Source organism: Nanorana parkeri, unplaced genomic scaffold (assembly GCF_000935625.1).
Source record: "Nanorana parkeri isolate BGI_ZX_2015 unplaced genomic scaffold, ASM93562v1 scaffold77, whole genome shotgun sequence".
Lineage (NCBI taxonomy): Eukaryota > Metazoa > Chordata > Amphibia > Anura > Dicroglossidae > Nanorana > Nanorana parkeri.
The window spans coordinates 1,479,921-1,497,047 of record NW_017306345.1 but is presented as its reverse complement, the minus strand read 5'-3'; the positions used below and the strand labels follow the sequence as shown (position 1 = coordinate 1,497,047).

Here is a 17,127-nt window from a genome sequence, read left to right as displayed (position 1 = left end):
CGTCACTTTAGGATAGCACCAAGCTAGAAAATATTATGCTTCCTTTTTAAGTCTATGTTGTCACAGTGAGTGGGGGAAGCTTGACTAATAAGCCCCAGTGGCCTTGAAGTAAAGCATGCAATATTTCTTGATATAGCATCTAACAGTACATGTGCACAGAGGCTCTTGTAGACTATGTTGGTAAGTTTCTTATTGACAAAGAACAGGTCAATGCACTGTTTAACTTCAGCGAATTGAGTGAATAGTGTTTTTCAGGCCGACAATGGTTTGCTTAGTTGCCAATAACATGTAAGTAGACAGTTTGTATTGATGTTTAGTTAGAAAGGTAGGCTTTAGGTAAAGGATGAACCAAGGATCCCTCGGGAAAGGGCTATGGAATAAAGTTTGGAGAAGTTTAAAGGATATTTAAACACTCGCCTTTTTTTGCATATATCTACTGCTACAAACAGTAGATATATGCAAAAAAAACAACAACAAAAAAAGGTAACAAAGGAGTTTAAACTTACCTATATCTCCGCTGCGCACTCCTGTCCGAAGATCTGAAGATTCCCGGGCGGCCAAAAAAGCATCATGGGGCGAGCGCATGCGCAATTCAGATCTTAGGCCAGGAGACGAGAAGAGAAGCAAGGTAAGTCAATGGAGGCAGCGTGCACCCACACAGACTCCGTTGGACAGGAAGTGCCAGGAAGAGAGAGGAGCCAGCGCTGGATTGGAGACTGGCACCAGCGCTGGAGGAACTCCTGAAAACTACAGGAAAGAAGAAGATAATCGGATAAGGAGGCATCATTTAAGGTAAGTCCTTACATTAGCATTGGGGAAGTGGAAAAACATTTTTGCCTTTAATGTCACTTTAAGCACTTTGGTCCAAAATCTGTGTATCATAGGACCGGACCACTAGATGAACAACACATCTCCAACATTGTTACAAACCCGAAAACATCTGTCAGAATGGGAGGGATGAAAATACGCCAACCTTGATGGCACTAAGTACCAGCGGGTGAGACCTTTAAATGCCACTTCTGCAGAAGTTATATTGAAAGGGAAAGAGGCAACAGTGGACCAAATTTGTAACCAATTCTCCTCAGTTTTGTGGCTTTTAAGGTCCCTTAAGGTCAGTTGGGAATAAATGGTAGAGATCAGTTTAGGGGAGAGAGGAGCGTAATGCAATTTTGTATATATTTCCTGTATTATGTTTAGGCTAGGTTCACACCTGCACGACAACCGGGACGAACGTCCCGTGGCTGCGCGATCGTGTGTGAATGCACACAGTGATTGCCGCTCGGCCCCAATGATTTCAATGGAGTGCCATCCGCGCAGCAATCGCTACAAAAAAGGTGCAAGTACCTTTTTTTGCGAAACGCGACGTGCGTGTTCACTTGCACGGGCGAAATCGGGACGGAAAACCGCACAATCCGCTCGGCGCGACTGGGGTGCCATAAGAAAATAATGGCACACACAGTGCAATCGGTTTACACCTTGGCAACTCCCGATCGCGCGGCAATCATGAACAAAACCGCACGGATTGCCGCGCGGATCGGAATCGCCAAGGTTTGAACCTAGTCTTAGGGCTAGTTCACACCAAGCGCGGAGCAGGTGCAGAGCAGACCGGATCAAAACTGCGTCCAATGTATTCCTATGGTATTTTTATCTCCAGTTCACATCGCAGCGTGCAGATCCAGAACAGGTAAAAAAAACTGCAGCAGGCCCTATTTTACCTGCTATGGATCTGCTCTGGACCTGCAAACGCATCAAAAACGCATGCAAATGCCTGGAACGCACTGAAAGCCCATGTTAAACTTTTTAGCCAAAAACGCGTCAAAAACGCATCTAAAAGACTAGCGTGCGTGTGCAGAAACCTGACCGGATCTGCTCTGCATTTGGTGTGAACAAGACCTAAGAATTAAAAAGGAAAAAAAAAGTTTTAAATACATTTCCAGTCTGCAAGTAAAGCACTAGGCTGCTGTTTTTACAGGTTTACCATGCTAGCCTTAACTGCTTTGCCAAATAAAAATGTTCAAGCTCACATTACACAGAGGGACAGCTGAAAGTGACAGGGGAGGGACTCGTCCCCCTCCATTCTCCCTCTCTGCATGTGTTACATTTCAATTACAGAAAAAAATCTAAAAAAAAAATGGACTCTGCTGTGTAGTTAGAAAATCCATAATACATTTGGACACCAATGTATTATGGTTGACTTGGAAAATCTGTATATAAAACACATAGAATACATATAAAAAAATAAAGACATAAAACCTCAGTATAAAAGAGAACTAAAGCCAAACATTTTTTTGGCTTTAGTTCCCTTTTGGGTCATAGGAGTACATTTACTAATGTACTCCTATACCTCAAACTCAGCATCTAGCGGGCTACTGGCCGCTTTATGCTGACATGCACAGAGCCACGCTGCAGCTCGGGAAGATCCTGACAATATTGTCGGCATCTATCCCGCTGCCTGATTGACAGCTGGCTCTGCCTCTCTAGAGCCAGAGCCAGGTGTGCCTGCCCCACCCCTGTCTGTCCCTTCAATGAGTGCTGGAGGAATGAAGAGGGGAGGTGGAATTCCTGCGAGGAGCGGTGACTGACAGTCCACGCTCTGCAAGGAGAAGCCATGAGCTGAGCGATGAGTGGTTTATAATCTCAATCTATAGAGCCTGTGTGTGACAGCTGCAGTGTCACACGCCAGCTCTAACTATTGGGAAAAGTCTATTTTACTCTCCCAATACTTCTCCTTTTAGAAGGTAAAAAAACAAAACAAAACAAAATGAACCCAAAGCCATTGAAGTCTGTTTTTTGCATCTGTTAAAGTATGGAATGTATATGGAAAGAACACTCTATATGAAGATATACTCTACATAACACATACATTAGCGTAATAGAGCAGTGGTAGTCAGCTTTTCTGGCCTCAAGAGCAGCCCCAACCATCACCTAAGTGCTGCACATAATATTAATTAACTGTATTGCTACAGAAAGCGGTCAGAGACTGTAGACTAGCAAAATTAGATAGTCAGAGAGTGCAGAAATGCTGCACAACATGGTCAGAGATTGAGAACATGTTTTAGGAGTTGTTAGTGACAGGGGACATCCTTCAGGAGACAGTCATAGACTGTAGACATCTTACGTGAGAAAGCTAGAGATCACAACTATTACAGCCCCTCTATAGACAACTGTCTGCAGGGACCCTGATGACAGCACAATAAGTGCCAGTGGGCCACAGATTGGGCATTATAGATATAGAGGGTTCAGCTTTAAAAGAAAAATCAAGGATAAAAACAAACATTCTACACAAAAGCTAACATTTGATTTCACACACAAAAAGAGTAATGTGCAAATGCATCCCTGCCTAAAAGTCACACAGTAGAAGAACAAACTCTGCTGAAGCAGGCGAGAGAAAGAACCCTGCAGCAGATCAGTAGGAGAAGAAATACAAAAGGTATACAGAAGAACAGGTTCCATGTCACAGTAATTGGATATGTGCTATGAGGTCACTACTTTATGTCAATTCAAAACCTGGGTGTAAAAGCTGAAAGCTGAGCCAAGGAAAGCTATGGAGCATTCTAACTTATCCACACTCTCAACAGCATGAGTGCACCGCTCTTTACAGTGGACCTGTAACCTACATACAAGAGCACGGAGGCCATCAAGCTGCATATTGAGCAGCATATACACATGAAACAATATTGCTCAAACAGAAATGTTGAATTTGTTCTCATTTCATGGAACTCGTCCCTAAAAAAAAAAAAAAACTATATTAGGGATGCTTTGCTTTTTTAACAAGCAGGGATTGGCATTGCTCCTGGCATGATACAAGAGCACTTTTAAACAAAGCCCTTCCCCGCCTACTAGTCACCATAAGGTGCCAGATGGTATGCAAATGTAAAATGTCCGCTCTCTCAAGCTGTGGCACTGGAGCCTAGAGAAAAATGTCTGCAGCATAGGGAGAATACTCACCAGCCCCCCTTTTACTGCGTTCATTGCCAGGGTGACATATTGCCAGGCCAAATTACTATTAGGTGTCTGTGTGTGCCTAGGACTATGCAAAGGACTTTATGCAGGGTGGCATGCACCGCAAAGAGGAGGCCAGTTTGTAAACTGTTGTGACCTTATGGTGCCTCCTATGAGGGGCAGGGAATTAGTTTAAGGGCCTGTTCACACATACAGTGGTGACCTGCCTTTTAACGAACCAGATCAGTGTAGGACACCGCTAGAACACATAGAAAACCATTGTTCTCTATATGCCAAGTTCACACCACAACGAGGATGTGATGGGAAGTTTGCTGTGCTGTAAAACTGGACGTTTAATTGTACAATTCAATAACTGTACCCTACCAATAAAGTTTTTTTTAAAATAGAAAAGAAATGTAAATAGTGGCAGCTCCGGCAGTGTGCATTGTAACTGCCACAACGCACTAGCTCGCCCACTAAAAACACAGCGTTTTTGCAGAAGGGTTAGTATGATTGGGCCCCTAAAGTCTGAATAAGGCCCTATTTCCACCTAAGCATAGCCAGACAATTTAGAGGCTGTTTTTGCAAGTTTTTACTCACATTTTTTGTACAATTTGTAATACAGGTGCAGAATCATAAATTATTTGGCCCCATGGACTTTTAAATCGGAGCGTTTTTCAGGTGCTGTGTTGTGCTTCAGGAATTGCGCAACAAAATACACAGGTGCGCATGGGGCCTAAGAGAACAGATTCAAATAAAAATGAAAAAAAAAAAACAGTATAACAATTTTCATATAGAATTATAATTCCTAAGCACAGTTGTATTTTCCAAACAAATCTTTCAATCAAAACCATAAAATAATTTCAAGTGTCGAAAAAGTGATGAAAAACAATAAATATTTGTCAGATTTGAAATGTATATATTTTTATATATGTAACCAGGTTAAAACTTCCCAACTACTATGTAGCGTAAGGGCCTACCTAAATAAATAATTTATATCCAAATGGGTATATATTACCTGACTGGATATAAATACATTACATTTGTCGGCAAGTCCAAAGAAGATTACATAGAGATTGTAGAGTCAAACTTTTAGCATGGGCCTTAGGCTAGTTGATAGGACTATTATGTTTCCTATGTTTGTATAATCCTACATTTGTTATACTATAGGAGAGATGCAGCCTAGAATAGGACTTTGTCATCTGCATGGACAGAAACTGCAGAAAAGCATCAAGAAAAACTGCAGCATAGTGAGCATACCATGTTTTACCATTTCTTTGTGTTTGATTTAATGCAAGTCTACTTACAGATCTTCTGACACACATAAAAACTATAGATCTCTCTGCAGCCATGTCCTAGGTCTCAAAGCAATGCCCAGAGCAGAAAATCCAATAGTATATACTGATAGCAAACATTCAAGTATGCCAAAAATCTTCAGCAACAGGCACATTCCTCATACAAAAGAGAACTATCATTCCACTATACAAATGATAATAAATCATCATCAGGGAAACAAACATGGCTGGACTGCAGAGCAAAAGTAGTTGGTACAGATGAGCAGGTTAAAATAGATCTACACATGTAGACAACTCCAGTAAAAAATTTTCTTAACCCTAGCAGTGGGGCTACCCCAGAACTGCAAGGGTTAGGTGTTCATTTGTATCTATGTTAAAAAAAAAAAAAGTTACACTGACCTAATCCTTAGAGCCGGCCAGCTCTTTAGACCGGTCCCTGGAGCCTCTCTCCCCCTCCACTAAGGATCCTTGAGTCATCACGTTCTAGTAACATAGTGGCTATTGGGCTGTGCAACGTTTGTTTGAAATGCCAGTTGGACTGTCTATACACCGTACTAGATGACATCTATGTGAGTCTGGATACTATTTTCCCTTACACACTGGATTTCGTGTGGAAGACTTTTGACCCAAGGAACTTTGGGAGCTGCATATGAATATGGCGAGACTGTTCCATTCATATTTGTTTTGTTCATATTGAATATTGACATATTGGACAACGTGCAGGATGTTTGTATAACCAGCTATATACCATTGGTGGCTGTACACAGAGGTATAACAGGGGATGTGGTGGATCCCATCCTCCAGGACGTACTGATCTACACCCAATCCAGCACAGTACTGATGCGATGTCTATGGGGGGTTATTCACTAAAGAACCAAAGGATCCAGACATAACTTCGGCTGATCCTCCGGCTCTGTTCGACCGCCTCTGCCCTTCGGTTCAGTCGACCCGAAGGGCTGCTGTACGGGCTATTCACAATGTACAGCAGCCGAGCGGCTCAGCCGAGCTAAAGGCATATGCTCAGCCAAGCCGAAGTGACACCCGAAGCGTGGAGAACGGCCAGCTGAAGCCGACCGATCTCCACGCAAACGACAGGCAGCCGATGCACTGCTGATTTCCGCCGATGTATGGCTGAAATCAGCCGGAGTGAATAGCCGAACGTCGTTCGGCTCACTTCAGTTTGGCTCGGTTATTCACTCGGCTGCCTTTGGCAGGTAAGTGAATAACCCTGTATATGTTCCATGCAGTCATCTTTACTTTGTTGATACATAAAGAGCATTATACATATAATCTCATACGGACACCTTTGGAGCTCCCCCATGACAGACTACCCGTGAGGATTGGGATATACTCACATTTGCTGCAATTTTTCTGATGCATTTATATACCTGATACCATTGCCTGCAGGTATTTTGATATTTGATATGTTGCACAGCCCTTTTCTTTCTTGTCCCTTTTCTATGGAATTTTTACGTTTTTTAAAGGGGATGTATGGTTCGGTTTGATATCTAGGTGGTTTGTGGAATTGATTCATTTTGCTCAAATAAATAAATTGCTACTTTTCTATATATTTTGCATTGAGATAAAAGGGAAGCTTTACCACTATTCTAAGAGGCATAGATCTATTCTCATTATTCATCACGTTCTATACAGTGTAAAAGGACACTGAGAGACATCCCATCGCTGCAGCAGAAGAGGAGACAGGCTGGAGGGAGCGCTGTCATAGCCGTCTGGATTCAAGGTTCGAGTGCGTACAAATTTTTTGGAACCTAGCTAGAAACAAGCATTTAACCCTTACCGTGGGGGGTAGCCTTTAACTACTAACAAATATGCAGATCAGGAAAGTTCAAGATCTCTGCATACTTCTTCTGGGATAGACATTCAAAGTGTTGAAGCCAAAGGGTGAACATAACAGCCAGTTCTCACATTCTTTCCCTTGGACAGCATATTGTGTTAAGGCAGCCTGTTTTTTTTTAGATGGGTTGCCTAATGTACAAAAAAAGTTGCAGGCCCACCGCATACCACAAAGTTAGTGCTTAGGGGTGCAATCAATGACAGCGTGATGCTGCAACAAGTTAAGTGTGAATTCCGTAAAACAATGCAACAGGATAAAAATAAAACATAAAAAGGATGAGGTGCTAATATTTAAAGTGGATTGGATTAGAATATAAAATGCTCAATAACACATATAAACTTTGGACATTTTTAGATGCAGATTGAAAGATTACATTTAAAGGAGAACTATGGGGTTAAGGCTTTTCCCCATAGTTCTCCTTAGGGTAACGGGAGGACACAAACTAGCGTCCTCCCATCACCCTAGGCTCAGTATACCGCGAGCTGCAGCTCGCGGTATACTGAGACGCCGCAGATGAAGCGGATCCCGACAATTATGCTGGGATCCGCCCAGCTGCGTGGCTGACAGCTGGCTCTGCCTACCTAGAGGCAGAGCCAGCTGTACCCACCCCGTCTGTTCCGATGACATCATTATTGTTTAAAATTTGCCCATTTCAAAGCAGAACTCTGAGAAAAATTATTTTGAACCCTTGCAGTTGGGCTCATTTTTATCTAGGTTCAAATACCAAAATTATACTCACCCGAACCTTCGATCCGACTTTCTTAGACCTATCCCTTCTACTTCTCTCTTCTCCACTGCACACATGGAATGTCCCTCGGTGTCCTCACATCCTATACACAGTGTACAGAATATGATGACTTAGGGACCTTAGACCGCTGCAACAGAGGGGGAGAGAGGCGAAAGGGACTGGTCTAAGAGCAAGCGGGATTGGAGGATCGACTAAATATAAATGTATTTTTTTTGAACCTAGATAAAAATGAGCATGTAACCCTTACAGTGCGGGGGTAGCCCTAATGCAGGGATTAAGAATACATTTCCCTGGATTTCTGCTTTAAGAGGGAGAAAAATGCAGGCTTAATATTTGTCATTTCTTTATCATTTGAAAGCAATTTGCACACATTAGTACATAATAGAAAAGGACAGCAGCACTCACAATTCAGCACAGGAAAAACCCATACACATGTAGAGCTACATTCACGCTAGGTGTTAATAGATGCGTTTATAATGGTTTTCGAAACCACTTATATATGCATCTAATGATTTCCAATGGATCTCTTCACACGTTGCGTTAAGATGCTTTTATCTGCAGTCAGTTTAGCTGAGTTTACAAGAAATAGATTCCGGGTGCTTCCAGGAATTTATTTCAACTTCTAAACGCACCAAAACGCATGTAGACTCATGCAATTTGATGCTAGGATTTGTAACCAGATGCATCTAAACGCACACAAACTCATGTAAACGCACTTCATTTAACACATCTAGAAGCATTAACACAGCATCTAGCCTGATTTTTCTCTGCATATATAGACAGGCTGAGGGAATGCTCCCCAGTAATATGTCTCTTCCATTCCCCAATAGCTTCTGAACAGAGTAGGGTAGAATCTCTAATCCAGTGGGAACACTACTGTCTATTGGCGGTCAAAAAACACATCTTACACGACTGGCTCACACCTCAACTTCCCACATTGACTGATATCAAAGCCACACTTCACCAATTAATGGTACTTCATAAATTAGATGCCAAAAACAACTTAGCTAACACTGGAACATTTTTCCATACATGGACCCGATTCTTAACGAATGAGTGTACTGTGGATCAATTAAAGGAGATTATGCTTATCTTCAAGAGGCAAGTGTGAATGAAGCTTTAGGTTATAGTCACACTTGCCACTTGCGTTTTTGTGCTGTATAAAAGTAGCGTCATGAAAAAAGTGGTAGGGTCGAGGTACCTAAGGTCCCATACACATTACACACAGTGAGGTCATTCCCTTACATCCATATTCCAACTTCATGCCGCCTTATTTAGGTCATAGACTAGTATCACCAATGCTTAATGTGAATACTGACTGATGACAGTATTTACAGACAGTGTGGTGCCAGCAGAATCCACCTCAAAGATGCTGTCATTAACTGCAAGCTCCCCTAAAATGTCTGCAAAACAATGGCAACCCCAAAACCATCATGTCCATTGCAGACCACAGTCTGTTAGTAAATATGCTGCACTGCAGAAGACAAGCTAAGATACTGATTTCTGGATGTCATATCTCATGTGACAACTGTATATACCAGGTGTTGGCAACTCCAGCCCTTCAACTGGTGTGGAATTACAAGTCCCATGAGGCATTGCAATACTGACAGTTATAGGTATGACTCCCAGAGCCAGAGGCATGCTGGGATTTGTAGTAAAAACAGACCTTTACACTCAAAACTAAATTCTAATGCATTCCTCTATGTATGATGATTAATAATAACAGACATGTCAGGTGTAAAATGCTGTGATTTTGAAATAGTTACACTTGCAGAGCAATTAATTCCAGTTTTGAAAGGGAAAAAATTACTTCAGTTTGCCAAAGCAATGCACACTGGGATTGCTGGGAAATCTCATCTATAATCTCAGGCGATCTCAGGGAAAGGCATTTTCCTCCCCTGAGATGATGCGCATGGTCATATGTCTAGTCACATGTGCCAGAAATCAAGGAAGTAAAAGAAGAGCTAGTAACCTGCCCTTCGTATACATGGCCACTGTCAGAAGACTGGGAAAGAAAAGAGAAATAAGGTATGCAAAAAAAAACCCAAAAAAACTAAATGTTCATTTTATTGATATCCAAATAAAGGCGAAACAACTAAGAAAGTATGTAAGCTGGCCATACACTGGTACATTTTCATACAAATGTTCATACGAAAAAATCTGATCAGGACATTCAATAATGCCACCAGAGTTCGTTTTCATTTCATCGATCGAATGATGATGAAAACCACATTCACAGCTAGAATTTCAATCATTGAGAAAAAAAAACTGTGTGCCGCCTACATTTTTTTAGTCACCATTGTCGAAAACAATTGTCAATTCGACCTCATTAATTTTTAGCAAGATTGAACGAACGTTCCAAAAATGTTTTTTTTCTTTTTGGTTCTTGAATTAAATTCTATGGGTGTATGGCCAGCTTTACTCCAGGGATCCCAACCTGAAAAAAGCAATTTCAGGGAGGTGCCCTTCTCTTTTTCGGGAGGTGCCCTCTGCACCAACCCCAGGGAGAGCACCCCTCTGAAATGATGGCAAATAGCACAGGAAGCAAAAGCTTCTTTGCTATCTGCAGGTTTTTTTTTTTTTTTTATTCTGACAGCTGCTGCCGTCAGAATGAAAAAAAACATAAAATCAGCATAGGAATGCATAGCTAGATTGATATTGGCTATTTCAATTTGCAATATCCAATAGCATGCTGGCTATTTCACCCACCCTCTGCTGCTGTCAATCACTAGAAGAGGGCCTGATGGAGAACTTAAGGTCCCCCTCTGCTGATTGACAGCAGCAGTGTGCAGGTGCAATAGCTAATTTGCTATTGGCTATTGCAAAGTGAAATAGCCAATAGAAATCTAGGTAAGCATTCCTATGCTGGGTTTTTTTTTTTTCTGACTGATGGCAGCCCCGATTCAGAAAAAAACAAATAGAGCAGGGAAAGGTTTACTCTGCTCGATCGAGCAGAGTAAACCTTTCCGGGAGAAAATGTTTCTCTCCCCGGTGGCCCGGGAGCCGCTATCTAATAGCGGGAGACTCCTGGATCGTCCGGGAGAGTCCGGCTGTCTGTTGCTCTGAAAGTTGCTTTTCTGCCAACTGCCTGACCCCCTGATGAAAACACATTGAGGCTCAATTCACAAAAGCTAACAGATCAAGTTTGTTTACATTTTTTAAGTGACCCTTTTTTTTTTAGTGGAGACCAATTTGAAAATGACAGTCATATGTCTGACAATAGAGTGCCTGAGGCTGGTGTTAAAAAATGCAAACAACTACAGGATACTGTACTTTTGTACTCTTAAGGTTTAGGAGTGGAAGAAAATATACATTTGCATATTTTAAAGCCTATCTCCAAGCAAACCAAAAAAAACTCCCGTTGCAGTGGGGCTACCCCCACACTGGGTTAATTGCTCATTTAGGTCTAGGGGTCCGAGTAAACCACCTTTACAACTCCACCAGAGCGCAGGGGGTAAAAGTGGTTTACTTTGGTCCTCTAGGTAAAAACTAATGCCAAGGGTAGCCCCACTGTAAGGGTACTTTTTTAAATTTTCCTGGAGACAGGCTTTAAAATATATATCTCTTCCGCTCCTACGTACGGATAGGCTTTATTTTTTTTCCACAAGGAAGCCTGCACAATTAGAATACCTTAAGACTAAATATTTAGACTCTTGTGTAAACCAACGTCTGGCCACTGCACTATGTACAGTAGATCATGGTGCATGGAACAGAAACTGGACCTTTGCTCTCTGTGCAATATACATACAGTGGACCATTTTACATTATACAAGAAGTTTTCTATTATACAATCTGGCAATTGCATTCCTTATTCTGTGCAGTATATTACATATGGGAAACTACAACCTGTAGGCTGCACTGTACACCACATACATACTCTATATGAACCCCTAAGAATTTGTATAAAATTCAGCATTTCATTCCATCCAACGAATAGGCACAATATTTCTTGTTCTAGTATAAAGCAAATATGACTGGCCCTCTTCGCTGCATGGGACCATTTAGGCAAACTATACCATATCAGCAAAGATTTTATCAGTGACTGCTCTTACCCCTAACAAGCATGGAGGAAAGATCAAATCCCCAAAACACTACATTCAGCATATCAAAACACTCCTCCGACAAAGACTTCATTCATATGCAGGTAGTTTTCTTCTGCATGTAAAAGCATGTTGAAGCAAGGAGCAAAAGAATAATAGGTTTTTATTTACCGCAGTGCTTGTGATGTTTTCTTTCAGTTTATATGCTTTTACATCACCTAAAGGTAAATTACTTGAATTTTATAAAATTTATGTATATTGGTTTACATTAGTGTTTGGTAATGTTTCCTAGAAAAATAAACCATTGATTAACATTGCACATTCAGTACACTGCACGTGAGTACACTGCACGTGAGTACCTGCTGGTGTGAACATAGTCAAAGCCTAACATGATAGCAACTGCCAGATAGGCATGGCACAGAACAGTGCAGGTCACAGCAACTTCAAGAGAACATAGTTTTTCAGCCCATCTACAAAGATGGTAAATAAAAGAAAACTGTAAATACAAAAATAAACATTAATTTAAAGAATTATGAAAGAAAAAACATATATATATAAATCATGCATCTTTTTTTTTTTAGGCACAAACGTAAACTGAAACGAAGTGGTCTATTTTATAAATGTTTTTAAGATTCACACAACTTTCACCCAGGAATGTCTTTTTTCAATTGAATTCAAATAGAAAAAAATGTGTGGATCCTGGATGAAATTTGTGTGAAAACATCTATAGATAGACCCCTTAGTAACACTTTTGGACTCTTGTCTTTTAGATGTATTGCTTTACTACACTCCTTTAATTGTAAAGGACTTCAGACCCCATTCACACCAGGGTTGTTGCGGATCAGCACGGTTACCACGCTGATCTCGCAAGGGAGGTTTTGGGAGTTTTTAATTGCGTTTCAGCGCTGAAAACGCAATTAAAAACGCCCAAAACCCTGCTGATCTTCGCGGTTCTATTGAAACCTGTATGGAAACCACACTGATCAACGTGGCAAAAATAGTGCAGGGAGCAGTTTGGGCGGGGGCGGGTTCGGATCGCGCGGCCGCATGAACGGTCCCCATAGCAAAGTATGGGATAGTTCATGTCGGCGGATCCGTGCAGCCGAACCGCCCCGGTGTAAACGGGGTCTAAAATAGTTTTGAGATTTCAAAATGATACATTTATAAAGTATAAAAACAAACACCTTACCTGTAACTGCCACCTCCATTGTTGCCTCTAGTGGTCGGTTGCTGTCAAGGTCGTGACTTAGCTGTAGCTCCCCAGTACTTGCATTCAGTAGAAGCAGGCCTAATTCATTCCCTTGGAGGAATATAAAGCTCAACGAATCACTAATATCAGGATCTTGTGCTGGCACTTTTCCAATTATTCCACGTGGAAAACTGCCACCACCACCGCCAATATAATGGTTAAAGACAACCCTGAAGTTACTTAGAGTTGGAGCATTGTCATTAACATCTACTAAGCGCACTCTAACGGTAGCTCTACTGACTAATGGAGCGGAGGTTGCTTGAACCACTATCAGATACTCCGGTCTCTCCTCATAATCTAAGTCAACCAATGCGGTCAGCTCTCCAGAAAATATATCCAACTGAAAAACTTCTGGAATGTTGCCTTCAACAATCTGATACATAATTTGAGCATTAACACCTTCATCGGGGTCAGTGGCTGTAATAATAGCAAGTGGTGGACCAAGTGGGCTGTTTTCCAACACCATTACTTCCAGTTCATCTTTAGCAAATACTGGGGCGTTGTCATTAACATCCAATACTGTGATGATAATTTCAGTGGGAGTGCGATGTGGCGTTGGATGACCCTTGTCGACTGCAAAAGCTTTGAGTCGATATTGTACAACATTCTCTCGATCAAGCTGTCTCAGTGTCCTCACAATACCTGAGGTATACTCCACTGTGAAATCTCCATCACCATCGTCTCCACCTGTAAAGGTGTAGAAAACTCTTCCATTAAGACCTGAGTCACGATCAGTGGCAGATATCTGAAGAACACTTGTGTAAACAGGTGCATCTTCTGGAATTGTACCGCTGTAGGATGCCCGCTGAAAGGCCGGGGGATTGTCATTGACATCAGTTACTAGAATTTCAAGATAAGTAGTATCAGACTTTTGAGGAATGCCATTGTCATGGGCAGTTATGGCTAAAGTGTATGAAACTTGAACTTCATAGTCCAACTCCATGGTTGTTGTAACAGCCCCAGTGTCAGGGTCAATGTCAAATTGTGGCATGCCTTCTTCCGCCACATAGGTTATACGAGCATTCTCTCCAGTATCCTCATCTGAAGCACTGATGATCACCACCGTGGTTCCTGCAGGCTGGTCCTCCCTCACGCTCACTGTGTAGTGAGAACTCTGAAAGACAGGTCTATGAGTGTTGGCATCGGTCACATTCACCGCAACACGTGCAGTATCTGTTCTCATTCCATCAGATGCTGTTACAGTCAATGTAAACTGCTTCTCTAATTTATAATCCAGTGGTAATGCCAATGTTACGAGGCCACCGCCACCTGCTAAGCTTGAGATGGAAAAGCGATGTCGAGTATTGCCAGATGTAATCTGGTAGGTAATGGTTGCATGGAAATCCCTATCCAATGCTAAAACTGTCATAACGCTGGTTCCAACAGCAGCATCTTCATTCAGTCGAGCTTGATATTCACTTTGAGTGAATTCAGGGGCATTGTCATTAACATCTAATACCTGCACACTTACAGCAGCAGAAGAGGATAGTGATGGCTGACCATGGTCACATGTTTCTACTCCAAAATTGTAAAATTCAATCTCTTCCCTGTCCAACTCTGACTGCACTATAATCCAACCAGTGTTGTTGTTAATGGAGAATGGTCCAGCTTCTCCTGTAAGTCTGTATTCCAGTCTGGAATTTTCACCAGAGTCTGCATCTAGTGCTTGAACCTGTAGTATTGAATAACCTAGGGGAGCATTCTCTAAAACAGCAGCTTGAAATGGCCCACTTACAAAAACAGGTGCATTGTCATTTACATCTAGAACCTGGACAGTAGCCAAGCCAGTAACATTGGACAATGGAGGCCGTCCGCCATCTTGTGCTCTTATCCTTAGAGTGTGGTCCCTCCCTGTCTCAAAGTCAAGGGAACCTGACAAATAGATGGTACCAGACTGAGAATCAATGGAAAATAGGCCACGAGCGTTGCCACTCAGAATACTATAGTGCACTGCTGCATTAACTCCTTGATCATTATCTGTTGCAGTTACGATTAGGATTTGCGAGTCAGGAACAGTGTCTTCAGGTACACGTGTCACATAGTGTTTCTCACTGAACTGTGGTGCATTGTCATTTTCATCCTCAACTGATATATACACAGTAGTTGTAGAGCTACGTGGTCCAGGATCACGTCCTTGGTCATCTGCCTCAATCACTAGTTCGTAAAATGCTCTTTTCTCTCTGTCCACTGAGTCTTTCATTCTGATGACTCCTGAACGAGAGTCAATTTCAAACGCTTCCCCTGTTCCAGATACACAACGATAAGCTATATTGGCATTGACTGGGGAATCCCCATCAGTAGCACGTACAGTCATTACTTCATAGCCAACCTCCATATTTTCTCTTACACTTTCTCTGTATTCAGATTGCTCAAAAACTGGGTCATGGTCATTTGTATCACTGACTGTTACAGTCAGTGTGGCCATTGCAGTACGACGGGGGATGCCAGCATCCATTACAGTCACTCTGAAAACATGAGTGGCCTTGGTCTCTCTATCCAGTTCCATTGTGGTGGTCACCACACCAGTATTCCGATCCAAAACAAAGAAACTGGATGAGCGACTATCAAAGAGTGCATCCATGAAGTACTCCAGTTGTCCAAATTCTCCAGCATCTGGGTCTGTAGCCCTCAGTTGCACTACAAATGTCCCTAGAGGTTTGTTTTCAGGTACAGACACTTGATAGGTTAGTGTTTGGAATTGAGGGCTGATATTAATATTTCTTTTCCCTCTAGGCACTCTGGGAGCATCAGGTACTTCCATGAATAACTGAGACAGATGTATTCTCCAATATAACATAAAGGCTTCTCTTACAGGGTAACCGCACATCTGGCAACGTAGTTTCAAATCAAGAGAACTATGATGACTAAGGCAGCGGTAATGTGACGTAAACAGTATGCCATTAGATAAAACTGCTCCATGACTGCCAACAGTTTGGCACCTCAATTGGCACGAGCCCCAAGGTGATGGCTGCACATCTGGAAGTGTTAATAATGCTAATTTTGGAATGAGGCAAACCTGAGAGGGCTTGTCAAGAGTGCCAGGTCTTGGATGAAGCATGGTAAGGATATTTAGTCGGGAGTGTGGTCTTAATGGGACAGTTGCATGAACTAGGCTGGTGATCGTTGAGATGGATGGGATCGCTGTGGGGACAGGAGATGTACACGTCCATGACAACATCAGTGATGAGGTATCTGTGAAGATCACTTTAGTACTTTCCTCTTGTATTACAGACAGTGAACAGTTTCCCTGTAAAACAGTATGGGGAATGCCCAGTGCCATGGTTAAAAACAGTAACAAAACAAAAACCGTAGCTGTCCCCGTAGAGCCATGTCTCCAAGGGCCTGGAAAGGGGCCTGGATGGGATACAGGTGCCATCAATCGATTCCCAGGCCACTTCCCCCTACATAAGCATGGTTTGCATATAATATCCATATTTCTTTGCTTTTTTTCTAGCCTTTGCTGGAAGAATGTCCTTCCGACCACAAGAGGTGACAAATGTTCCAGGCATATAGACCTAAAGGGCTCTGATCGCCTTCCAAATCACAAGAGACAGCTGTGTGCAGGAATCCTTGCTAAGAAACCAATAATAGAGCATACCAGTCCAGGTGATGGGGCCCAGTCTGTCTCCATCACATGCAGTATGGAAGGGTCGGCTTACTGGGCTGGATGGGAACACATTTCAAGGTCCTGCTTTCGGTGTGTAGGGATCAGTCCTCCTGTGTACACGATGTGGGAGGCTTCCTTGTTGTCTGCAGCCTGGTCGCTCCAGGAAGCAGAATGCAATGACCGGAGACGAGTTTGTAAATAAGACTCCCCGTCTACCTTCTCCTTAATCCGGAATTGTTGCAGCTTGCTCTTAATGATCCTGCTCAGGTTGAAATCCAAGAACGGTTCGTTTCCTTAAAGTGGTAATTCCATGTGGGGTCCGCCAGGGTACGCAGGTTGTTTTGCACAGCCTCAAGCCCGATTAATGCGATGCCATCCACAATAGAAGTGC

General features: G+C 42.3%; 1 protein-coding gene across 3 annotated transcripts in view; it reads right to left on the bottom strand.

Moving 5' to 3' along the window:
* CELSR2 (cadherin EGF LAG seven-pass G-type receptor 2) overlaps positions 1 to 16,735 on the bottom strand; it is an 80,745-nt gene extending 64,010 nt beyond the window's left edge. For all 3 annotated transcript variants that reach the window (XM_018576816.1, XM_018576817.1, XM_018576820.1), the window contains exon 1: positions 13,070 to 16,735. In XM_018576816.1, coding sequence (XP_018432318.1) covers positions 13,070 to 16,562 — 3,493 coding nt within the window. In that variant the 5' untranslated portion in view covers positions 16,563 to 16,735. The remainder of the gene's footprint in view (positions 1 to 13,069) is intronic.
* Between the last annotated feature and the right edge of the window lie 392 nt (positions 16,736 to 17,127).